We start from the raw sequence: 26,387 nt of genomic DNA, 5'->3' as shown, positions 1-26,387 counted from the left end.
GGTTTTTGCTTTGTTCGCCATAAGTTGGCAGGGTATGCTCAGACGTGAGTCCCTTGCTCACTTTGCCACTGGATTCAAGCAAGCCTGGCTGAAGACGGCTGAAATGCCAGAAACCGGTCCTAGGAAGCTTGTTTCCGGTCCAGGGAAGACATGGCTTGGCAGTTCGGGCTGGACTGTTCCCATGAGGCACAGGGTCAGACTGATTTGCATATGGCCATGTCTGAACTGGGGTGGCAGAGTGGGCTAAAGAACAGTGATGGATTAAACCCAGATCAGTTGACTGGGGGTGAGTGTTTGCAATGTTCAACACTCCGTCCATCATTTCCTTTGGTTTTTGCTTTGTTCGCCATAAGTTGGCAGGGTATGCTCAGACGTGAGTCCCTTGCTCACTTTGCCACTGGATTCAAGCAAGCCTGGCTGAAGACGGCTGAAATGCCAGAAACCGGTCCTAGGAAGCTTGTTTCCGGTCCAGGGAAGACATGGCTTGGCAGTTCGGGCTGGACTGTTCCCATGAGGCACAGGGTCAGACTGATTTGCATATGGCCATGTCTGAACTGGGGTGGCAGAGTGGGCTAAAGAACAGTGATGGATTAAACCCAGATCAGTTGACTGGGGGTGAGTGTTTGCAATGTTCAACACTCCGTCCATCATTTCCTTTGGTTTTTGCTTTGTTCGCCATAAGTTGGCAGGGTATGCTCAGATGTGAGTCCCTTGCTCACTTTGCCACTGGATTCAAGCAAGCCTGGCTGAAGACGGCTGAAATGCCAGAAACCGGTCCTAGGAAGCTTGTTTCCGGTCCAGGGAAGACATGGCTTGGCAGTTCGGGCTGGACTGTTCCCATGAGGCACAGGGTCAGACTGATTTGCATATGGCCATGTCTGAACTGGGGTGGCAGAGTGGGCTAAAGAACAGTGATGGATTAAACCCAGATCAGTTGACTGGGGGTGAGTGTTTGCAATGTTCAACACTCCGTCCATCATTTCCTTTGGTTTTTGCTTTGTTCGCCATAAGTTGGCAGGGTATGCTCAGACGTGAGTCCCTTGCTCACTTTGCCACTGGATTCAAGCAAGCCTGGCTGAAGACGGCTGAAATGCCAGAAACCGGTCCTAGGAAGCTTGTTTCCGGTCCAGGGAAGACATGGCTTGGCAGTTCGGGCTGGACTGTTCCCATGAGGCACAGGGTCAGACTGATTTGCATATGGCCATGTCTGAACTGGGGTGGCAGAGTGGGCTAAAGAACAGTGATGGATTAAACCCAGATCAGTTGACTGGGGGTGAGTGTTTGCAATGTTCAACACTCCGTCCATCATTTCCTTTGGTTTTTGCTTTGTTCGCCATAAGTTGGCAGGGTATGCTCAGACGTGAGTCCCTTGCTCACTTTGCCACTGGATTCAAGCAAGCCTGGCTGAAGACGGCTGAAATGCCAGAAACCGGTCCTAGGAAGCTTGTTTCCGGTCCAGGGAAGACATGGCTTGGCAGTTCGGGCTGGACTGTTCCCATGAGGCACAGGGTCAGACTGATTTGCATATGGCCATGTCTGAACTGGGGTGGCAGAGTGGGCTAAAGAACAGTGATGGATTAAACCCAGATCAGTTGACTGGGGGTGAGTGTTTGCAATGTTCAACACTCCGTCCATCATTTCCTTTGGTGTTTGCTATCTTCATGATATGGCAAGGAACAGGAAAATGTCTGCAGGATTTCTAATCCTGGATTAACACCCTCGACCCCAACCTAAAATTTACACACACAGTGGATAGCCAAGAAGTTGTCTTCTTGGATGTAGTGATTTCAAAACAAAATGGGCATTTCACTACTAAAACCCATTACAAAACTACGGCTAAAAACAACCTCCTGGAATTCACAAGTTTTCACCCCAGACCGTTGCGGGAAAATCTCACTTATGGTCAATACTTAAGACTAAGGAGAAACTGTAGTCACTTGGAGGACTTCCGTAAACAATCATCAGATTTAACCATCAGACTCAAGAATCGTGGCTACCCTACCTCTATTCTGAATAAAGGATTCAAAAGAGCAAGAAACCAGCCTAGAGAAGCTCTTCTTGAAGATCACTCTAAAGAGCTGAATCCCATTCCCTTGACATGTGTTACCACTTACAGCTCAGTGTCTGACACAGTGAAGAAGACCATTAACTGACATTGGTGCATTATCAACAGCAACAACAGAGAATGGGAAAAAACCCTTTTCTCTTTCAAAAAAGGACGTAGCATTCGTGGCACTTTGGTGAACACTCGCCCAGTAGAGATACCTACTACGGGGCCAACATCCATCACTGAAGCTAGGGGCCTACCTAAAATCACAGGGCATTTCTCCTGCTCTAACTGCAGCATTTGCCATCTCACGTCCCATACAAAAACTTTGACTCTTGAAACAGGCAAGGTATGGACTCAGAGGGCTCATACTAACTGTAACTCTACCAATGTGGTGTACTTGATATCCTGCCCCTGTGATCTACGATACGTAGGGATGACCACTCGCAAAGTCAAACTACGCATATGCGAACACCGAAGTAACATCAGGTGCGGTCGGTCTACCACTAAGTTGAGTGAACACGTTTTACAAGCCAATCATACGACCAATGACATAAGATGGACAGTGATTGAACAGGTCTCCACTTGTAAAAACACCCAGAAAATACTCTATGAAAAAGAACAAAGATGGGTGTATCGCCTTGGGACATATCATAATGGACTGAATGATAATATCCCATGGGCAACCATTTTATAGGTGGTTAAACCCACCACTCTATAGGTGGCAAAACCCATCATTGACATTTTCTGTATGAGTGGGGTGACTGACCGAGCATCTATCTCTGTTGCCACAATCACACTCTCCCTGTTTATGCAGTCTCAAACATCTTATTCACTTTTGCCCCCCTTTTTTTACCCAGTCTTTTCTCAGATAATCTTTTGTGTAATAATTGCCACACTGCTCTGGGTCTTATATTATGGCTAGTTTTTCACATTTATTTAAATTAATAAATTTATATTGTTGAACATCTAGTCTGATTACCACCTTTTTAATGTCCTGCTTGTCAATCGTTGCAGCGTTTTCTGTGGCATTTCCAACTAAATAAGATGCAACTCCAGGGTTATAATCTTTGTTTCCCACTATGCACGAACAGTCTTCATGTTTACGTGTCATTTGGGAGGCGGACTTGTTCCTGCCTCCGTACACTTCCTCATAGCAACCAGTGAGGGCGCTTTCAGCCACTTCCTCATAGCAACCAGTGAGATCGCTTTCAGCGGGAAGCCTCCACTGATTCGATTTTCCAGCGTCATATTGACGCTTCTTTAGATGCCTCTTACTGATTGGCTCAGCCCTAGTACCGGCCCCTGTAACCAGCAACCAGTGAGGGGGCTTCCAGCCACAGCGGCAAGTCTCCACTGATTCAACGTTCCAGCGTCATAATGACATCTCTTCAGATGCCTCGTACTGATTGGCTCAGTCCCATTACTGGCCCCTGCAACCAGGACACCACGTGACGTTTCACGTGACTACGCCCTGAACCTTACGTGGCGTTATATCTCGTCTTCGGACTTCCGACTCTCTATCGTCGGGGTCCGCTTAGACGAGGGTGAACGTAGGTCCAGAACGGGTGCCTGGCATTGCAGGCATGAGTTATTTCTTCGATCAGCAGCTAAGTACTTTTCTTTGCCATGATATATCTCGGCACTTATTTCCTTATTGTTTTTGTTACTTCTGTTTCTTGTCTAGGGTGTACCATTTCGCCACCACCCCCCTCCCGTGACCCATGGTGCTCAGAACTTTTGCACCTCTTGTAAGAATATTACGCTTTTTCTTGCATCAATATCTTACCCAGTAGTATACTTTGATATTTGGTCACTTTTGTGTTGGCCGATTTTCACTTGCTAGTATATACGTTACTTGGGTATTTCGATCTCCCATGAATCAGAGAGGGATCGTTTTTACATTTTAGCATTCAGTCGGCAGTCCTTGTTAGTTGCACGAGTTCATGGATAGCAACACCGGATTTCTGGTTATTACTATCATAAGTGCACCTCGAAGAGCACGTTTGCATGTCTCTAAATTGTGACATCTTCAGAAGCATACTGACGCATATTTGTTTGTCTTTTGTGTTTCTCTATGTTGTACGTTTCCTTTTGTCACAATAAACCTTTTTTCAGAATAAACTCGGTTCCTCTCCATACATGACGGAATCTATTTTGAGTGTTTTTTGATGTTTTTAACACTTATAAACCCTTGGTTAGGGTGGGCCTTAGCGAGCTCATACCGCCGGGTTCTCACATCTACACCTTTGGTCCTGATGAAAGCCTGATTAACATTCATGTAGGCAGAAACATGTTGATCGCACTTTCAAGGGTAATACATGAACTTTTAAGTCTAGTTCTTTATCCCACACATTTTTTTACCTATGTCTGATTGGCAAAATCAATAAAGTTCTTTTTGACACAATTTGGACATTTTTAAATTTCCCCTAATTCACCTTTCACTCAAACACTTTTTTTACCAGCTCCGCAGTAATCTGGCGTTGCAGCACACTAGGGTGGCACTCGGCCACTCCTGGTGGGGCCCAATGATGAAGCATGTCACCAACCAGGTCGGTGAGGGAGGGCTTTTTTAAGAAACCAAATGGTTCTTTTCAAACAGTGTTAATCTAACGAGATTACCTGCAAGTTTGCTCTTTCACTTTGCCACTAATTTGATACACTCCTTTGTTGATTGCTTGTCTGGTGATTCAGTCCACAGCATCGCGGGAATCAAAAAAGATACACTGTAGCAGCGTGGTGCCACTCTGTGAAGCTGGGCTGCTGGGAGGGCGACCTAGCCTGCGGGAGCAGCCTGTGCAGGCACTGAAGCATGCTGCCACCTGCCACACACAGTTTGCAACACGCTTTCTGTGACAGTTCTGAGACTACTCATTATGCGTGACAATGCATATCAGTGCGGTGATACAGAGCACCACACTGATGATGCGTTTGTCTAATGCCTGATACGTGACAGCAGGACTATCTCTACCTCATTCTATCCACTCCAATCTACCCCACACCACGCGACCAATGTTTGCCATGCTGAACAGCTGCCACACTGGTGTACACCATGGCAAATACACATTGTCAAAGTCAATAGCTCTCGCATAGGTGAGACCTATTGGCTTTGTCAATGCTTGTGTTTGTGGGTGTGTGTAAATGTGCCTGCTTATCTGCTGGTCTGTGTGCATCAGCTGCTGTTGGTCCCTTGTCTTATAAGTATGGGTATCTGTAGGTATGTTGGTGTGTATGCATGAATGCCTATGTTTGTGCTGATCTCTCTGCAAGTACACTTTTCAGTACGACCTACGTATACACAAGCAAGTGAATACATTGTGCGTGTGTCTCTGCGCATGTCCTACACAAAAGCCAAAATGATTTGTTTTGTCAATGATTTTATGTTATGGTAATGTGGGCTGCAGCTCCGTGGGGAAAACACGCTACAAAAACTTAAATTACAATGTCATTTTTTCATTCTTAATATAGCCCTTGCAAATAATCACAACATATGTTATGAATAATACAGACTGACATACTCCTTACACATGTCTGTGCACACTGTAGGACTAATTGCATTCACTAAAAAAGCATTGACTCCGCAAGACTGTTTCCGCCTGTGTCAGAGTTATTCGTGGAAGACATAAACAGGAAGTGACTAGTCAGCAAACGGTTATCATTTCACTTCAACTGACTCGTTTGATGACAAATGAAGGGCTGTTAAAAAAAAAAGTGGTCCCTGCTTAGAACGCAGTGTATCAGTGATCGTGAAACACGAAAAGCAAAGGGAAATGGACAGATGGGTGACAGAAATGTAGGACTTAAGCAGTGCTTCATTTTTAGAGTCTTAAGGAGAAAAGAGTTTTTTGCTTATATTTAGTCCTCCTGGATCTACGTTGGATACCCCTGGTCTACTACTTCCATATCTATGGATGCGTTGGAGCGCTAAAGGCCCTAGGATATACCCTGCCAGTGATTCAGTGGATGCTTACGGATACCCAAGGAGTCCATCACATTAAACACTTGAATATTCTTGCCTGTGAGTGAGTCCTGTACTCCAGCCAACATAAACAAGCATCTGCAATGCAATAGGTCTAGCATTTACGCGAGTTGGAGCTATTGGCTTGTAAATGACAATGCCTTTTATTTATGTTTTGGTTTTTAAAACATAAATAAAGGGTACTTTTCATTTACAATGCCAATAGCTTAAACTCTCACAAATGCGAGACCTATTGCATTCCAAATGCTTGACCCTCCTGCAGTAAGAGAAACTCATTAAAGAAAATAGCGCTTACAGACTAAAGAAAACGTACCGTGTAACAACTGAAGTAAAAGGGCCAGTCCTCATGGGAGGTTACAAATGAAGACAAGGCGGTACTAAGGAGGGACTAACAAGCCTAATAACGAATCAGAAGCCAGCATTTACGAAGTACAATAACACAAGGCAATGACAAATATGGGTGGAGAGTGGGCAGAGCTTCAAGTACATACCCCAATACAGCATGGCTCGCTGAGCAGCGCATGCGCTGCCCAGGCTTGACCTAAAAATAGGAGTAAACAGGCAAGTTTGCTTCTGTGTAATCAATTGTTAACTCATTCATAAGGGGCACTGCGCCGGCGCTCAACGCCCATTCGGCTCAAGGGCTTCAGCCCCCCCATCGAGTGTGTCAGCCCGGGCTGAGATAGCTTCCCGGGCAAACACACGCAGACAGTTTTTGAGCTGCCATAGGCTGGCTGGACTGGCGTCCGTCTTATTGCAGCCGCACTCGAATACTTCACAGGTCTTTAAAAGACCATTTACTTGTTAATGAGGCGATATTGTTTTTTCACCCCTTCTAAGAGCCCCTGCATCTCCAATCTGCTTATTGCCGGAAGACTTACACCGCCCCCCCCACCGAAATATTTTGTAGCCAATGAAGTTTGGCTTTAGTTGCGCCTTTGGCACTGTGTATGGACCATGTATCAACCTGAATGCAGAACTATAAGAGGAAACACTTAAAGGTCTATTCACAAACTGCATGTTGTAGTAAGCAAAGTACTAATAAAGTTGTACAATCCATACTACAAAATGCTATTTACAAACTTACAGGCAGACACCTCTGCCTCTTCTATCTTTTCTGGACAGAGGTCTCCTCTACGGTGGTAAAGGTCTTTGCATATTTAAGTACACCTACACTCCCACCTCGAGGACAAACTTAATCTGTACCCTCAAACACAAAACGACTCAAAACACCTCTCCAACACAGAGGAAGACATTCCACAAATCAACAACCCATAAGCCACAATTGAAAAACATAGATCAGGTGTAGATTGACATACCAACGGCACCCAGCTTGTATCGTTTGTAGCTAGTACAAGGGGGTTGGAACTTTAGATGATAATTGAAACAGCCATGATAGGGAGCGAAGACCATCTTATCCAACAATAGTAATAAAAGAAGGCATGGTTCTAGTGATTGCCCAAAGGATAGCTGTGGGACCTCCACTAGCCCAGGCTTGCTTATTTGGGGTCCCTTAGCATAGATCTACAGCATAATAATGGCGTAAAAAGCAATGGTTTATTTCCAACAGTAGTGGGAGAACAGACCAAATGTGTTGTAAATAATCCAACAACACTAGCGGAATCCAGCACCAGTCATGGCAGCCTAACATTGCCAATGGCAAATAGGGGCAGTCTAACTTCACCAGGGAAATCAGAAGTAGTAGAGACAACTTGCCAAACCCCAATGATTATCAATGAGGAAATGGTTGCTTCCACTGCAGTGGGTCCACCAACAGCTTATTTCATGGAATGTAGCGTGTCTGGCCTCAAAACTGAAATGCTCAGAATGGTGTGGATTTATTGATTATCATGATTTTTGACTTTTGTCTTTTTCAGGAGACTTGGTCATTGAAACCCCTCCACTGCATAGGCTATGTAAACTTCCGCAAGGAAGCTGTGACTGCAGGGAAGGGCAGGCCATCAGGGGGGCGTACAACCTGGGGTAGAATAACCTAACAGGCACGCTCGGAGAGATCAAATTGGATTCCCCAAGTATATTATGCATTCGTTTGACTGTTTGCCCGGATGTAATTTATTACATATATTATGTGTACTGCAGAACGACTGGGAACAAAATGGAGTTCTCAGTTACAGACTTCTGAAATGTACATCCAGCAACATTGACAGCCAAAGTGAGGAAAATTGTGGGGGGGGGGGGACTTTAACTGCCACTTTTAATCCTTAAATATTGATAGCCATGCCCTTACGGTTGATGAGGACACTGTTTGGTCAATTCCAGAATTCCCTCCCATTAGGGAATGGTCACCTATGGCAGTTCAAATTAATGCACTCACTTTAAATCAGGGGATTCATGTCTGTGATAGAAGATCAAGCGACAATAAAATAAGCAGTCACATTTAATCATATAAATGATACCAATCTTATTGATTATATAATGCTGGATATAAAGTTATGTCCATACCTGATTGACATGATAATACCCCATCATGATAGTGATCATAACGCCCTAGTCCTTACTCTTGGCATACCTGTTAATTGTAAACCCTCTAACTGGGTACAGCCATTTGATGGAAGACTCAGAATTACCAATATTAGATGTAGGGTTAAACGGAGTAACATGAAACACTCTAAGGAGTATGTTGGTGAGATTAATAGATTAGTTGTTGATGGCATGGAGGGATTGTTATCGAAGGACCTGGCGGTGGGCTCTTGTGGGTATTTGGACCGGTTGCATAACCAGATGCTCCAAAAACTGAAGAACCACTTCTTCACTGACATTAGGTGGTTAGTGGAGAGGAAGCGGCCCCCATCTTGGTTTAATAAACAATGCAGAGTTGCAAAGACAGCATTGGTTGTCACGATAACAAAGCAAGACAGATCCCGGGATCAAGTTACCAGGAGGAGCTACAATTAAACAATAACTGATGCAAAAAGAGATTGGGAGCGAGGAAAATGGGAAGGCCTATTGGCCACTGCTCGAATGAAAAAATTTGGAATCTGGTGCCCTATGGTAGCAGGGATGGGTTTTGTCCCATCAAAACCAATATTTAAGCTAGCGATTGGGTTATCCACTTCTCGAGTCTATACACACAGAAGGGAGTCTTTACAGACCCTAAATAAGAACAAACAGGCCTGGGGATAACACAGCAGCTCTGTGGAGATAGAGTGGTGGAGTTTGAAAGCACTAAGGCAGTGTCATATGGGTCTAAAGAACGAAGTGAAGAGCCTGACGCCCTGGAGATATCTGCCCATGAAATAAGCTTGGCCATTAATGGAATTGTCCCTAATAAAGCTCCAGGGTCATAAAAGATCCCGGAGACTTGCTCATGAGCGAAATAGGTATTTGGAGCATCTATTTCTCAGTGATATTTAATGCTATAATGAAAAGGACACCCATCCTACCAACATGGGTAGGGGCAGAGATTGTTCCTATATTTAAAAAGGGCTCCTAAGATTTGCCAACTAACAATAGACCCTGAAATCTTATAGATAGCTCACAAAAGCTATTCAGCAGGGTCATTTTGAATAGACTTCAGAAATGGTTAATAGCAAATGAAATCGTGACAACACTGCAGGCGGGTTTTCGGGGTGCACAAGTACAATTCACCAAGTGTTCTCGTCTTCAGTTGCTGTTCTGGAAAGTAGTCACTATGGGCGGTGGTCTTCTTTGCATTGTCTTTATGGATCTGCGTTCTGATTTTGATTTATTTCCAAGATCTACCCCCTGGCAAGTACTCCTAGAAATGGTGGTGCCCATCTACCTGCTAGATATTATGATAAGACTGCATGATAACAACTGTGAGCAGGTTAGAAGTGCCCAAGTAGGCGAGTTGACTGGTCCAATTCCTGTCAACAGAGGAGTCACACAAGGGTGAGTACTCGCCCCTATATTATTTATGCTATATATTAATAGTCTAGTATCCTTTCTAGACCAATGCGAAAATTATGCACCTAGTCTCGAAACCATGAGGGTTCTTGCCCTCATGTTTGCCACCGACACTCTACTCCTTTCAAAATCACTAATGGGACCCCAGAAAATGTTGGATCATTTTGAGTGTTTCTGTAAGAACAGGGGTTTGGAGATTAATGTGGATAAAATCAAGTATCTGTTCTGAACCCTGGGCACTCATCTAGGCCAAACACACTAGAGTGTGTGCGCACCTTTGAGAATTTGGGCATTATGCTAATGGAACATCTTGGGTGGCATAATCATATAACCCATCGCATATTAAAAATGGAACAGGTAGTCGGAGGACTAACCAAACTGTTGCAAAGTTCACAGTTCCGACGCATTTTGCCAGCCATACAGATTTATAACCACTAGAGCCTAGGGACAGCTTCTTATGGTGCAGAAATGTGGGCCAGTGGAAGGCTTACCCATAAGTACCCATAAGTAACCCCCTGTTCCCACTCGAGTTGGACCTTGGGCCTAGAACAATATCCGACAGGATAGAATTACACCCCATACTATACTGGAGGAGATTTTGGGCTTCCCTAGAGCTGTGTTCCTACCGCCAGGGTTTACAGGAAATATTACATATCCCTGGCTCATGTAATATATCCTGGCTAAGCTATGTAAAAGCCACCTGATAGCGATTGGGAAAGAAAGATTGTGGAACGTTCCCTGGGAGGCTGGGGCCACCCCCAAAACTCAAATTAAATCTAATTACTGGCAATATATAGAGTGCCTTTAATACATTCCGAGAAAATTCGGCTCTTTAACTGACGCATTTCTTTCAGAGAAGAAGGATTACTTCTTACAGGAGGACATCTTGGATGAGATAAAGCCATCATTAGCAGGCGTCTTTATCCCTAGTTTCGGTATGGGATATTGCCCCTCAATTCTTCTACTGCAAAAGGGCAATTGTGCCCAGGGCATAGGACTGCAGTGTCCGTCTTGTGGCGACACTGATGAAACCATCGCGCATGTTATGTTTTTGTGCCCGGAATATTCGAGCAGCAGAAGGAACTGGATAATTCCGCGGTGTCGATACTTGGGTGTTAGTTACCACAAGGAGGACTTAAGGATTATGAGATCAGATACCAGCCAATTGATGATTTTTGCACTCACTCGATACGTGATGGCGACACTGAGTGTCAGGCAAAAAATGTGTGCCTCTCTAGGGAAATAAGGCTGTGGTGGTTTGCATAATGTGCCAGATGTCTGGTATTTGATCATAATATTTTTAGCTTGGGAACTGGAGGGTACAAACTGGAATGTTTTCAATGAATTTTGCATAATTTTTACATTGATTTTGACTATTTTGATTTGTCATAGATTTTAAGAGAGTTTTAATGGTTTGACAAATAGATTTATGCTGAATTTTTACATTATGAAATGTTATTTGTGCTTTTAGAGCCATCGTGCCGAAATAAGGATCTTTGATGATATGTTCAGGGTCTGGTATCAGAGAGATGGCTCTATGTGAGCAGGGTCCTATGAACATAGCAGCAGGGTTTAGGGTTAAAGGCGCTCTCACCTGAACAGGGTGCAGACATATCCAGTGCTCAGGTGTGTGAGAGTAGGGTCAAGACTTATTTGCATATGGCTGGGTCTAAACTGGAATGGTATGGTGAGCAAAAAAAAAATGGATTTAGGCCCAGATCTCTGTACTAGGGTGAATGTATGACATTGTTCTGCATTCTGTCCATCAATTGTTCTTTTTGCATTTGTCACCCCGAGTGGGACGGGTATGCCCAGACGTGGGTCCCATGCTCTCCATGCCACTGGAGTCAAGCTATCCTGGCTGATGAGGGCTGAAAGCCCGAAACCAGTCCTAGGATGCTTGTTTCCAGTCCAGGATGGACCTGGCCTGGCAGTTCGAGCTGGACTGTTCCCATTGGGCGCAGGGTCAAGACTGATTTGCATATGGCTGGGTCCAAACTGGAATGGCATGGTGAGCAAAAAACAATGGATTTAGGGCAAGATCTCTGTACTGGGGTGAATGTATGACATTGTTCTGCATTCTGTCCATCAATTGTTCTTTTTGCAGGTGTGTGAGAGGGCCTTCTCAGCAGGGTCCATCTTCTCAGGGGTCTGAGGGTGTCCTACCTGAGCATATCCTGGTTCTCACATGTAAGGAGGTCCTTCTATTTTAAGTGCACTAGTTCTCAGGTGTCAGGGGGAGCCCATATTTTGAAGTTATTGGTTTGTGGTGTCAAGGGTGTCCTATGAGCTAGGTCCAGTGTGGCTCTTTGACAGGGGGGGCCAGCATGGCCCCCGGGTGGGGGGGGGGGGGCATGCTGGGGCTGCATGTAAAAAAATAAAAATAACACTTACCTTGCCGCCGCCGGGTCCCGCATCTTCTCTCCTGCTTGCCTGTGTTTGACTCCAGGTCGGAACAGGAAGCAGGCAGCCAGGCTCCCACCCCTACGCCAATCACAACGCTGCAATGCAGAGTAGTGATTAGTATGAGCATTATGACACGGCACTCAGCCAGGGGCTGTAGGGGTGGGCATACCCTCCATGTAGGCTGTAATGAGGCCGGCATAGAGAAGGGGGAAAGTGCGCATGACTATTTTGGGTGGCCGGAGAGGGCCGACCAGCAGGTCATTGCGCACAGGAGTGTTCTACCACTACTCTTCTGCAGCTCCGCCCCACCCACTCACGCACTGCCGTAGCAGGAGGACAAAATAAAATGATAATAACACTCCGTTATTATCATTTTATTTTTTCCTTTCTTTTGCTGCTTCCTGACAGCGGGGCGATGGCAGTGAATTCCATGTAGAGTTCAAAACCCACTGCCTTATGATTCCAGTGTAGAGGTCAATGCCAGCTCTCTTAGCAGGAAGAGAAATTTCTTACATCAGCCACTGGAGTTGCTGAGTGACAACACAGCACTTCGTTGCAATGTATGTTAGTGAAGATAGGTGTAAGATAGTGCTTAAAACTGCCATTCATGTCATGCCCTTTTTTCACGTCACAGGAATCATTTTTTTTTATTTTGGCACGATGTCCTGTGATGTGATTTCCTCTGATGTCATCAGTGGAACAAAGCCCACATTTTGTAATTTCTGATAATGTCATCAGTATGTTAATTGGTGGTTTTAAAAACTGAAAAATCCTACCTCTTCTTGGCCATGGAAGATTGGCAAGTACGCAAGAGCGTTAATGCATAATATTTTGGATTTTTTTCAAAGAACTCTACAATATATTTTTGTTAGAGTACTTGCACTGAATTAGTCATGTCCTTCTGGACGGTAACAAAAATACAATACTGTGGAGGAGTGTGGCTCAATGGTTAGAGCGGCAGACCCTGAAGCAGAGTTCTGGCCAGGGACCAGGGTTCGATTCCCGCCTCGGCGGGGCTCGGGCTCAATATCCTCGGACCTGTCTATCTCGCCTCGGTGCCTATTCTAAAATCACGGGCCCCACGCTGCAACTCTGGGCAATAGCTTGCTTAGCCTCCACACCGGCCCCAACGGCGCTAAGGATGCCTGGCTTCACCCTGGGGGTGCCCAGGAGTGGACACTTCACAGGGAAAGCCAGGAGGGGGTCCACAGCGGTATGAGTATCAGCGCCAGGAAACCACAAAAGGCGACACCGCAAGGTGGCCGTCTGGTGACAATGCGCTCTATAAGTACCTTGACATTTAAATTTAAAATACAATTTTGAAAAGCTCGATTGATTTTTTATGATATTAAGGCCAATGGTAAACAATGGTGTTTTAAATCCCCCTAAAAATGTACAGCTATTGGAAAACTTGGAATTCTTTGGAAGGCACGTTATTGACAACTAAGGACGTGTTTTACCTTCTGTAGCATCACGTTGCCTTGGTGGTTGTCAATGTTGTGCTGGCTTATTTCCCTCTTATATTCATACTCGTAGATATGTTCTGTAACGTTTAATAGCAGGGTCCCCGGGTTTCCTTTCAGCTTCTCGCAGCCGTACACCTCTCCAGTATCAAGATTCGAAGGCTTCGTTGAATACCGTATAACCAACCCCATGACGAGTCCTGAAGTTTTTAGACAAAAAAAGAGCACAAGTTTAATGATTACTAAAATAAAAATCTAGCCACAGTACTAACCACGGGAATAAAATAAATAACAAAAATATTCGCATTCATTTGGGAAATATTTTCAACTACATATATCACAAAAAACACAAGTCTCTGCAAATGCAATATCACATTTCAGCTTTTTTAGTCTCACACGGATTTCCAGAACCAGCAGTCATTTAGGTAGGACTACCACCCCTGCGCACCTCAGTGCATGAGAGCGTGAATCATGAACACAGGAAGCATGAATCATAACTTGGTGGAATTTATAACAGAAAAATATCATCACGGTTTGACTGCTGTGGGTGCAATGAATACTGTTTTAGAGACCACAAAAATATAAATGTTGCTTACCACACTTTCACAGAATTTAGGGTCTTACTTAGAGTTTGGCGGACAGGATACTACATCAAAAATGTGGCTGATGTGTTCATCATATTCCAAGTGTCATACGCTATAATGCACCAGTAAGATGGCAGACAGGGCATCCATGTTTGTGGTGGACTAGCCTGTCCACCAAGCTCTAAACTAGGCTCTCAGGGCGGAGCATAGATTGCCCTTCTTGACTAGAGGATGGAAGGCCCAGTCTCAAACCACTGATGCGAGTGTAGATGTAGGTCGAACAATCATCTTTGTTTTCCTTCGAATTGAGATATCCAGGATAGCTATTGCTTGGCTTCTTGTGCATTAGGAATCCCCTGAGATTAATACTCAAGAAAGAAAGTCTAGTAAATGATACAGAATATTCTGAAAATAGGTCTTAGCTGGTAGGAGGATCTAGGTAGCGGTTTAAGCACAGGGGAAATTTGGGAATTTACATATGCCAGTGATGAGACAGGTTGCAGAGAGAAATATTGCAATAGGGCCGGAGAAATGTATGTTTGAGAGGCATTGACACATACCCTAACTCAGTGCTGATCCAATTCAAATTGTACCTTGTAGGGCATTTTGGTGTACCATGGTTAATTCCGGCAGAACACAACTTCTGGCGTAAAGCAACAGGGACACAGAGAGCAGCTCCAGCTAGGTCCCAGGAGGAGCTGCTCACTCTACCGTGTTAAAGCCCTCATCGTTTGGGGGAAAGAACCCATCTGAGAAACCATTACCAATAACTGAGTTGTTAGACCAATCATCAAAAGATGCCACCCACACTGTTCTCTCCACAGCAACAATGGCAGGTGTTCTCTCACACTGCGTCCTGGAATAGTCACTGTTGGATCCAACAGCGAGGGACAGTGCAACAATTCAAGGGCAATATGAGGGCTCTTCTCTTCTTGCACAACATGAGGTTTCAGTGAGTGGGTATGTCCACGATAAGGCAGTTTGCATGCCAGGTGAAGGACCCGCTGAGACCCACATCACAGACGTTCCAGCACATAGCGAGGACAATCCCAACCGAGAGCTTCTTCTCTGAGTGAATGTCCCTCACAGGATACTGATTCACTTGGAGGAGAGTGGGAAAGGGACCCTGGTGTATCATGGTTTGAGTCGGAGATGGAGCATGGGTGATGAAACTTAGAGGCACAAGACAATTATTGGGAGAACCCTTACATAATGGAAAGGAAGTAAGTGCAAAAAACGCTGAGGACATAAGGAGTAATGGAGTTAATAGACTGTGTGATCTTATTGATAACCATTGCCTGCAATGCTAAGGACAGAAATAAAACACCAAAACTCACTACATGAGATGTGGTTGGTCTGCATCAAGGTACAACTGCCCAAGATCAGGACTGTGAGAGCTCTGTAAAGCAAAAAGAGGCTATGGCCCAAAGACCCCAGGCATCTCAACCTGGGGTTGCAGAAAAAGAAAAAGGGGATAAAGTGCACTTGGAAAAGACAGAGCCATATGGTGGAGCATACAAAGGCTCTCACACAGTAAAAACAGGTTGTAAGAAAGAAATTGGTGGTAGGCCTACAAAAAAGGATAGCTGGATTGCTAAAGAGGGAGGTTTCAGTAAACTATTGTATTGAGCAAGGAAAAAGCAAGGAGGGAATATGTAGATGGACAAGGGAAATTGCTACATCATATATAATCTATAGAGACTGTAGATACTTCCCTGATAATAACACCATGCAGACAAGCTGTAAGGATAAGTTTCAGATTGAAAGGAAAGAAAGGGGTATATTGGTTAACGACTCAGACAGTGACTTGAGATATGACTAGGATTTGGTTCATGAGGCAACTACGCATTTCCATTTACTTTGGGTGATGAAGGCATCTCCCACAAAATGTGCATGAATCATTGGGCCAATCCAACTCTTGTCGAAATAGTACAGCTGATTCAAACTCCTAGTAAAGAATTAATAATCATTATAAATATGCCTAAGCATCTTATCTCAAAAGCCAAAAAGCGATTCAGGTATCATGATCTCTACTGACACCATATCCAATAGGAGTTCAGATCTTGAGCAGCGAACTATAGAAAAAGAGGAAGCCACAGCTCTAGAAGTTAATCTGATCGATGCCCATGAGAATGTCATTCAAGATGTGTAATCTAAGATGAAAGACATCGAGAATCGCCAATGTCGTAACAGCCTCTGGGTGCTTGGTGCTAAAGAAGGATGAAAAGGAGATGACATGTATACATTTATGTGGATTGTTTCAGAAAGCTTTTCTAGATTTGGCGGGCAGGGAGGTTGATTTGCAAATACAGAGGGCAAAGAAGGTATCCATTTGGCAGAAATTAGACTACAGGGTATCAACCAAGATCCATAATGGTATATATAGGAAACCTTTTGTTATGACACTCCATAGTTTACAAGGCCTGTACAAATACTCCTATGTCTATAGAAAATATTTGATTTTTCATACATTCTGATTTCTGCTATTTAACAGTGTAAAGGCAGCAACAAATAAGGCTTCTCTTACCATCTGTTCAGGAAGGTTATGCACAGGTCTTCCTACAATACCCAGCACTACTGAAGATAAGGCCAGACTTACTTATGCAACTCTGTTGGTGCTGCTAAAGATATTTAGAAAAAAATAGAGGCAGTGATTGGGCATCTGGTCTCTGCCTCTCCGCCTCTTTTTTTTAATGAGGATAAAGTTGATGATATTTAAGAGTAAATGTAATTAGGCAATATGTTTCACGCCTTTAGGGACTATATTTCCTTTGAAGCAATCCCCTACTTTTGTACTTTACATCATCCAGCAGCACACAAGGGAACAACATTTACCAGTAGGGAGAATGACTGAGATAGTAAGGTAAGGAGGTGATGATTATGGGAATGAGTCATGGGATGAGGTTTTGGTTTCTAAAAGGGAAGTAAAGACGGATAATTGCAATGATATGGTTTAAAATTTAATCTGTATTAGAAAGGAATTTTTCAAATGTTCTCCATTTATAAACTTTGTGTCATGGTGGAGCTATGCAAGACCTAAAGTGTGTCTGAACAGGCAGACCTGTAACTGACGATATCCTCATTTTAAAATGTTGATCCTGAGTGTTACTATTTGGAATGTATAAGGTTTGAACAACTCAAAAAAGCGACAAATTATTAAATAAGATTAAAATCAGGTTGAATATAGTTTGTCTACTAAAAATTCATATTGCTTATAACTACACACATTCTTGATAAAGTTAGGGTCGGATTGCGACAAAATAGGGGTGAATGAGTCATAAAAAGATGGACTTTTGATATGTCGCTGTTATTTAACATGGGTTTCAAGGATCAAACAAGAATGCTTATAATTGAATTTTTTGCAACTAATACTGGTTCAGCTCCTTTACATGTGGTTTGGGATACTGTCAAGGCCACCATGAGGGGTGCTGTAACTAATCAGGCAGCTTTTAGGAAAAAGGGAATATATGGAGAATCAAATTGTAAAATCTGCACCGAGGGCATTTGAAATCGCACATGCAGAGGCAATTTGATATTGGCGTCAGGATGGGAGGACTATTATTTCTGTAAATGTTTGCAATGCATGTGTGCTTCGGCCGTAGTAATAAAGAGAAAGCTGCTGCTGCATTTCTGATGCAAAAGGCTGTAGAAATAGACTATGGGGAATCCATTGGTAAAATACATGCTGATAAATTCAAAGAAAGAAATAATTATGCACCTTTTAAACGTATTATGAACAAATACAGATTCAACCATTCACATATAAGGAATATTGTACAACAGTTCAAACAATTCTGTCATGAACTATAAAGGGTAGATACAATCGGCTCTCATGAAGAGAAAGCTTTCCCAGCTCAACGTCAATTAAACCATAAGCCTAGATGTGGACATTAAACTCAATGAGGTGATTAATACTAAGGGTGGGCGTAGTGGGCGTAGTGGGGCTACGTGAAGCAGCACGTAGTGTGCCCAAATCTACGCACACTACGCGCTTCGCGTAGCCCCACTACGCGCCACCCGCCACCCACCCACCCTACTTTTAAAAGATTAAATTAATTTGTAATAAAGCAAATTAAAGGCACTTACCTGACGCGCGGCGTCTCCCGGGGCTCCCTCTTCCTGTTTTTCAATTTTCCTGACAAATGCGCATGCGCGGACGCCCGCGCATGCGCATTTCTTGCGAGAAATGCGCATGCGCGGGCGTCCGCGCATGCGCATTTGTCAGGAAAATTGAAAAACAGGAAGAGGGAGCCCCGGGAGACGCCGCGCGTCAGGTAAGTGCCTAATTTGCTTTATTACAAATTTATTTTTCCTTTTAAAAGTGCGGCGGCCGGGAGGCGGGTGGTGGGCGGCAGGCAGCTACGCTTCGCCCACGTAGTGTGCGTAGGCGCTGCCTGCTTCGCCTACTTCGAAAACTGCGAAGCAGGCAGCGCTACGTACACTACGTGGGCGAAGCGTAGTGTCGCGCCCAGGGTTAATTAATACTATGGAGTCTCTGCCTAATGGAAAGGCAACAGGTGAGGATGCGATACCTATGGAATTCTACAAAACCTACACTATAAGATGTCAGCTCCTGCATTCTTAGGGCCCGATTCACAGAACTAACTTAAGACAAAATCCTAAACTTACTACCATTTTGGTATTCACAGAAGGCACTTACTCATTTTGGTATTCACAGAAGGCACTTACTCATTTCGGTATTCACAGAATTTAGGACTCCTAACTTTAGGACTCCTAAATGCCTTCTGTGAATACCGAAAGCCTTAAAATTAGGATTTTTCTCAGTTCAGTAGTAGTATAGTTAGGACTCCTAACTTTAGGACTCCTAAATGCCTTCTGTGAACACCGAAAGCCTTAAAATTAGGATTTTTCTCAATTTAGTAGTAGTAAAGTTAAGACTCCAAACTTTAGGACTCCTAAATGCCTTCTGTGAATACCGAAAGCCTTAAAATTAGGATTTTTCGCAGTTTAGTAGTAGTAAAGTTAGGAGTCATAACTTTAGGACTCCTAAACTGAGAAAAATCCTAATTTTAAGACTTTCGGTATTCACAGAAGGCATTTAGGAGTCCTAAAGTTAGGAGTCCTAACTTCTGTGAATACCGAAGTGAGTAAGTGTCTTCTGTGAATACCAAAATGAGTAAGTGCCTTCTGTGAATACCAAAATGGTAGTAAGTTTAGGATTTTGTCTTAAGTTAGTTCTGTGAATCGGGCCATTACAGATTACTCAGAGTATCGAGGCAGGTATATCAAAAACCATGATCATAGGATTTAATCTATATCGCTGTATACTTAAAGAAAGGCAAACCAGCAGATGATAGTGGATCATACCAGCCTATTTCACTCATTAATTATGACGCCAAAATATACTCAAAAATACTGGTGGTGGGGCTTGCAAGGATTATAGAGCAGTCAGCTCACAGCAACACAGAAATATAACTGAGCTTGATTCAGGTACTCATATAAACAATGCTATTGCTCTATTCAATGCCGTTAAGATTTTGACCAAACAGGCCAGTATGATACTACTAAGGGGTCGATTCCGATCCGGGTCGGAAGGGCACCGAACGCGATCCGGCCGGAAAAACTACGCGTCGTACGCGAGTTTTCTGCCCGACTCGTACAGCTGTACAAGCGAGCAAGTACGATGCGAGCTACATGAAATTCACCGACCGACTCGTTTCCGGGTCCGAACCGCTCCGTACGTCTCGGTCGTAAGCTAACCGCGGCGTGCAATGGATGCGATTCACGACCGAGCCAGTACGATGCACGCGTCAGACAGCCTGTGCGAGCCTGAGTGTCCAGCTCGCAAATCGTCCGGGTGGTTACTTTTGGGGGTCCGCGTCGGATCCCCTGTCACCCGCAGACCTACGACTTGGACACAGGGGGAGACCCATGGGTCTCCCCAACACAGGCATGTATGGTGCGGATGGCACCGACGCGTACTCACTGTAGGGGGCACACTTGTCCGCGAAGTACCCATTCAGTCAATGGGAGCCCATGTACACGTCGTACGACCGGCTCCCATTGACTTCTATGGGAGTCCGACCGAACCGAGTCCGACAGCATTCGGCCACATCTTTCTCGCTCGGATTGCAGGACTCCAGCTCGGTCAGAAAACACTCCAGATCCGGCTCGGTCGTAGTGCTTTCCAACCCGGATCGGAATCGGCCCCTTAATGGAGAAAAGGGCATTCAATCGCATCTCATGGCACTTTCTATGGCCAGGTATGGCCTAAATGGGTTACAGTGTTAAGATCATTCAGCACATGAAACTGTTATATGGGAAACCTACAGCTTAGATCGTAGTAATGGGGCAGATTTCAGTCTATGTCCATTTCTTTAGGGGGTACATGTCAGGGTTGTTCCATATCTTCATTACTGTTCTCAATGTACTTGGACTCACATATATAATTACTTTATTTGGAAATCCACTAATAACTCCTTTCTCAGACAATGGCATGGAATTAAAATGATCAGCCTACATGGACGATATATTGGTTTCTTCATTAAGTGCCATGGCCGCAATTAGCATAATCGAGGCAGAAGCCCCCAAAATTAGACACCTAAACGAGTACAGAATAAATGCACCCAAAATGCAGATCACCCTGAATGATGAATATAGGAATATAGATCATCGTATTATCTCTACAGCAACTTATTTGGGCATTTTTCTGTGTGCAGATGCAGAATGTATCATAATGCTTAATTATGTAGCTCTGCGTAAGCAATGCATTGACATGCAACAATTGCATTGACTACCAGTAAGCCTGGTTGGACAATGCAATCTCACTAAAATGACTACTCTACCAAGATTTTTACATTCATTACACTCTATGTCTGCAGGTCTCTCCAGAGCATTCTTTGAACATCTTGACACTCTGTAATCAATAGCTTTAATTGGAGTTATCACAAACCGGGACAAGATATATCAGATTCGCCTTTGACAAAGGTAGATGGTCTCTACCCGATTTTAAGTATTGTTAATTTTCTATTATGTGTCAGGGTATTTGAAGTTTGTTAAATATTAAGCAAGATTGTAAGAATCAGCTGATGTATCAAATTGAATTAGGAGATGAAAATAGAGGATTTTTGCTCCGAATATCAGACTTCAATTATTTCAAGATGGTTTGCTTCAAGACTTTTAAATTTGCATAGAACACATGGTAGCTTATTCAAAAAGTGGTAAATGTTTTTTAAGTATTTCCAGATCCAGGAGTATTTTATGGAAATCCCCCTCTAAATATGTGTTTAGAACAGATTAATTGATTGGAATTGCTTGTCTGCAGCCGTGCTAAAGGGATGGATTGGAGACCACTGCAAATAAGAGGTATGAGAAATTTGGGGTCAAGATCTCCACAGATGAGATGTTGCAAGCATATTCATCACTCCATGCAACCTTCAAAAATACCATTTAAAATGACAGCAGTCCAAGATCATTAATCACTTATGTTATACACCAATTAGACTATTCAAGTGGGGGCAAAAGGTCAGATTCACACTGTCCATCATGTGGAATACTTAACGCTGGCGCTCTACACATGTTTGTGAGCTGTCAGGAACTCAATGATTTTTAGTGTAATACAATTGAAAAGCTACATATTATTCTCAATTCTGATATCATATTTACAGCACAAAGTATAATGCTGGTTACAGATATAAACATACCAAGTTTCCTAGAGAAACAATATATATTTCAGTTAAAGTAGCTCGACTGTATATAGCCAAAGTATGGATGAATTGTTCTCCCTCTCATGTAGACCAATGGGGGAATTTGTTACATGATTTTCAAGTGCCGGAGGCGACCACTGTAAGTAGAAAATGGTCCTTAAGCACAATAGGTTTCAAAAGGATATGGGCAGCACACAAATTTGCATATGACCGACAGTGTTGTTTTAAAATTTATTGTTAAAAAACATGGTATTGCAGGATGCTCTTTATGTGAATATAGCTGAATATTTATGAATTGTGAGCAATCATGAATTTATTGTTTTATATTTTGAAATGAAACTGATTAATTGTAATACTCTTGGTATTCTGGTATTTAAAGTCTTGATCAATCATGGCAATGCTTTTGATTTCTTCCAAGAAAAAAGACTTCTGAAACTGATGCAAGGTGTAGGGGCTGAAAACAATAATTCGTTTGAATGATGTGATTTTTATGGCCAAGAAACGGGACGCGCAATGGAGCCCATTAGGATGGCGGGTGGATCGCCCCCGCCGGCCCAGCGGGGGCGATCCGCCTGCCATCCTCACCAGAATGACCCCCGCCACATCAGGATGGCTGGGGGGTCCGCGGCGGACGGGAAGACCGTCTGCCGCTTTTCCGCCGGTCGACCCGTCGACCAGCGGAAAAAGTGCCTGCATATAGTGATGGCGTCTGCGAGACACTGCCATCCAAATTACAATGCTGGTGATCAATGGCCTTTTCACGGCGGCGTTGTCGCCATGGAAAGGCATACGGTCCTTGCTCTTGGTGGCCGTTGTGGTCCCGCTGGGGGTGTGGGGGGTGCACATGGGGGGTACCTATGGTACCCCCCTCATTGCCATGCACTACGTGGCAGGCAACACGTGGTGCCTGCCCTGTAGTGCATGGCAGTGCCATGCACAGTCCTTTTCCATTACGGGCTGGTCTGCAGCCAGAAGATCCACCCGCAATGGAAAACACACAGGATGCACCCGCCAGGGCGGCGGGCGCATCCTAATGTGCATAGCGGTACCGCCGCAGCATCGGCGGGCAGTCCCGCGCTCTGTTACGGTGGCAGGCGGACATATCGTAATAGGCCCCTATGTTATCAAGTATGGTTGATTATGGATCTTTCGGTGAGTTTCAGATTTGTGATCAACTGGTGGATGTCCATCCTCATATTCAAAAGGAATATGGAGTTTCTGGCAACTCTCTAACGGATCACTGACAAAAATCGCCGAACAGAATATTGAGGTACCAAAATATCGACGCAAAAGTATCTAAGTCAAGAATATCGACATCCTATTTACATTATGGTAAGTACAAAAATATCAAGAAAAAAATATTGATGTCAAAAATATAGTTGTAAAAAATATCGTTTTTTTTAAATGTTAAAAAAATACTGTAAAATAAAGTAAATAATACATATAATTAAAAGAAACATAGTTAAAAGTATTATTCTCTTCGCTGCGGCGCAAATTCCGCCGCAGCGCTACCGCAGTGCTGACATTCCAATCGCGGGCGTGGTCATGACGTCTCCCGGTCGTCGTCCGCACACGCCCATCGTGACTCATGACGGCCGGGAGACGTCATGAGCATGGAAGAGGTTAAAACATGTTTAAAAATAATAACTAATACATATAATGTTAAAATAAATTAAACATATACATATATATAATAAACAAACAACTTGAAAAATCTTTAAAAAAAGTGAAGAAACACATATATATATATATAAAAGACAAACCTGTAAAAAGTGTAAAAAATGTAAACATGCTAAAGGAACAATGGCAACTGTTATAAGTCGGATGTAATCAGTCTCATATATGGGTTAGCAGTCTAGTCTATTTTTTTAGAAACAAACAAGGAATTTATGCACTTAGTCACTTTAAATAGACAGTTTAGACGTTGGGACTCTATGGTCCAGTTGAAGGCATCTGCTGAAACGCGTCGACCATCCCTTCATGTTGCACTGATGGTGTAGAAAAATAAAAATACCTTAAAGAAATTAATGTGGACTCTCTCTGTGACGTGGATATGCTGGTGGTGATCACGGCAAGTTCGTCCTGAAAATATTGGTGCAGCGGCTGCTCTGCACACCACGTGCACTCTACTATCGAGGTGAAGCAGATCCATGCCGTTGATTCAGCCCCGCTTTGAGTAACGGAGCATTAGGACCGATGCCTCTGCCACGAACAAAGCAGGAAGATTGTCATACTTCGGGACGCGGTGGAAGCTGTAAGCTGTAGCGGCAAAACCTGGGTGGTGAGTACGGGGGATTGGGGGAGGTGTTGCGGGGTTCCAACCATGCTGCGGGTGCGGCGGGGGGTGGTGTCGCATAGCCGACTCCATCCCAGCCAGAAAGCCGCCATAGCGAGTAGCCGCACGGGAGCTTGTTGCGGTTTGAATACGAAACCGCGTCCCGTGCAACGTCCCGTATTCTCTATAGCTAAAATGCAGCGGAAATCCGAAAAGGTGGCATTTCGTGGATTAGTATATCCTCAAAATTAATGAGACATACAACAAAGAAAGAATCAGGATAAATAAAAACATATATTTTTTTGACAAACATACACCAGGTGCAAATCAGCATTGTATCACCTAACCCTATAGACTGCAAGCTAAATCAAACGAAAATGGCTGAAAGAAATCCAAGCTGGGCACAAAGAGCCAATGAGCTCCTAGATGACAACATGGTGATTAGGAACCCCCCCAGCTCCGGAAGCACGCATATAGAAGGGAGGAGAAAAACTGTCCAGAGTCTTATCAAAGAATTACAACAAGCAAAAATCTTAGAAATCAACAAATGGTGGGAGAAGACAACTCTGGAGAAGTACATTGAATTTAAAAGAGTGCCTAGGGGATTGTGAATTTTAATAATGCCCACACTCAACGATTTAGATCTGGACTTGATCAAACAATGGCAAATGGACACAAACGAATGTTCATTAAAACTTATGAAAACCTTAATTATGCATGCTGAACAGAAACTTGAAGGCATTCTGCAAAAAATCAAAATTTTGGAGGAAGAATTAGACAAACTACCGATTAGTGATGAGAAAAAAGAATTGATGGACATAATGGTAAAGAAGATTACTAAACACAAGATTGATGTGGAGAAGAGAAAGGCCAGTAAATTTAATCGCGACCGTATGGACTACGCGAATGGTCGGATTTATACATTGGCGAGAAAATATGATTCCCTTAGGAACAGAGCAGCCATGGATAGATGTATCAGTTATGACACCCAGGGCACATATGACAGTTCTGATTTGAGCTCTGCAGATGAGGACACTGACGTATCCAAACTGGATTTTTGTGGGAAAATGAGGCTAAAACCAAAGGAAATGATGGACGGAGTGTTGAACATTGCAAGCACTCACCCCCAGTCAACTGATCTGGGTTTAATCCATCACTGTTCTTTAGCCCACTCTGCCACCCCAGTTCAGACATGGCCATATGCAAATCAGTCTGACCCTGTGCCTTATGGGAACAGTCCAGCCCGAACTGCCAAGCCATGTCTTCCCTGGACCAGAAACAAGCTTCCTAGGACCAGTTTCTGGCATTTCAGCCGTCTTCAGCCAGGCTTGCTTGAATCCAGTGGCAAAGTGAGCAAGGGACTCACGTCTGAGCATACCCTGCCAACTTATGGCGAACAAAGCAAAAACCAAAGGAAATGATGGACGGAGTGTTGAACATTGCAAGCACTCACCCCCAGTCAACTGATCTGGGTTTATTCCATCACTGTTCTTTAGCCCACTCTGCCACCCCAGTTCAGACATGGCCATATGCAAATCAGTCTGACCCTGTGCCTTATGGGAACAGTGCAGCCCGAACTGCCAAGCCATGTCTTCCCTGGACCAGAAACAAGCTTCCTAGGACCGGTTTCTGGCATTTCAGCCGTCTTCAGCCAGGCTTGCTTGAATCCAGTGGCAAAGTGAGCAAAGGACTCACGTCTGAGCATACCCTGCCAACTTATGGCGAACAAAGCAGAAACCAAAGGAAATGATGGACGGAGTGTTGAACATTGCAAGCACTCACCCCCAGTCAACTGATCTGGGTTTAATCCATCACTGTTCTTTAGCCCACTCCGCCACCCCAGTTCAGACATGGCCATATGCAAATCAGTCTGACCCTGTGCCTAATGGGAACAGTCCAGCCCGAACTGCCAAGCCATGTCTTCCCTGGACCAGAAACAAGCTTCCTAGGACCGGTTTCTGGCATTTCAGCCGTCTTCAGCCAGGCTTGCTTGAATCCAGTGGCAAAGTGAGCAAGGGACTCACGTCTGAGCATACCCTGCCAACTTATGGCGAACAAAGCAAAAACCAAAGGAAATG

At 44.0% G+C, this 26,387-nt stretch overlaps 1 protein-coding gene across 1 annotated transcript in view; it reads right to left on the bottom strand.

Moving 5' to 3' along the window:
* SLC9A9 (solute carrier family 9 member A9) overlaps positions 1–26,387 on the bottom strand; it is a 2,902,095-nt gene that overhangs the window by 2,677,408 nt on the left and 198,300 nt on the right. The window contains exon 2 of the mRNA XM_085633573.1: positions 13,781–13,983. Coding sequence (XP_085489699.1) covers positions 13,781–13,983 — 203 coding nt within the window. The remainder of the gene's footprint in view (positions 1–13,780; positions 13,984–26,387) is intronic.

This window comes from Triturus cristatus, chromosome 11 (assembly GCF_964204655.1).
Source record: "Triturus cristatus chromosome 11, aTriCri1.1, whole genome shotgun sequence".
Lineage (NCBI taxonomy): Eukaryota > Metazoa > Chordata > Amphibia > Caudata > Salamandridae > Triturus > Triturus cristatus.
Note: the sequence above shows the minus strand (reverse complement) of the source record. Positions and strands in the feature narration are given on the sequence as shown.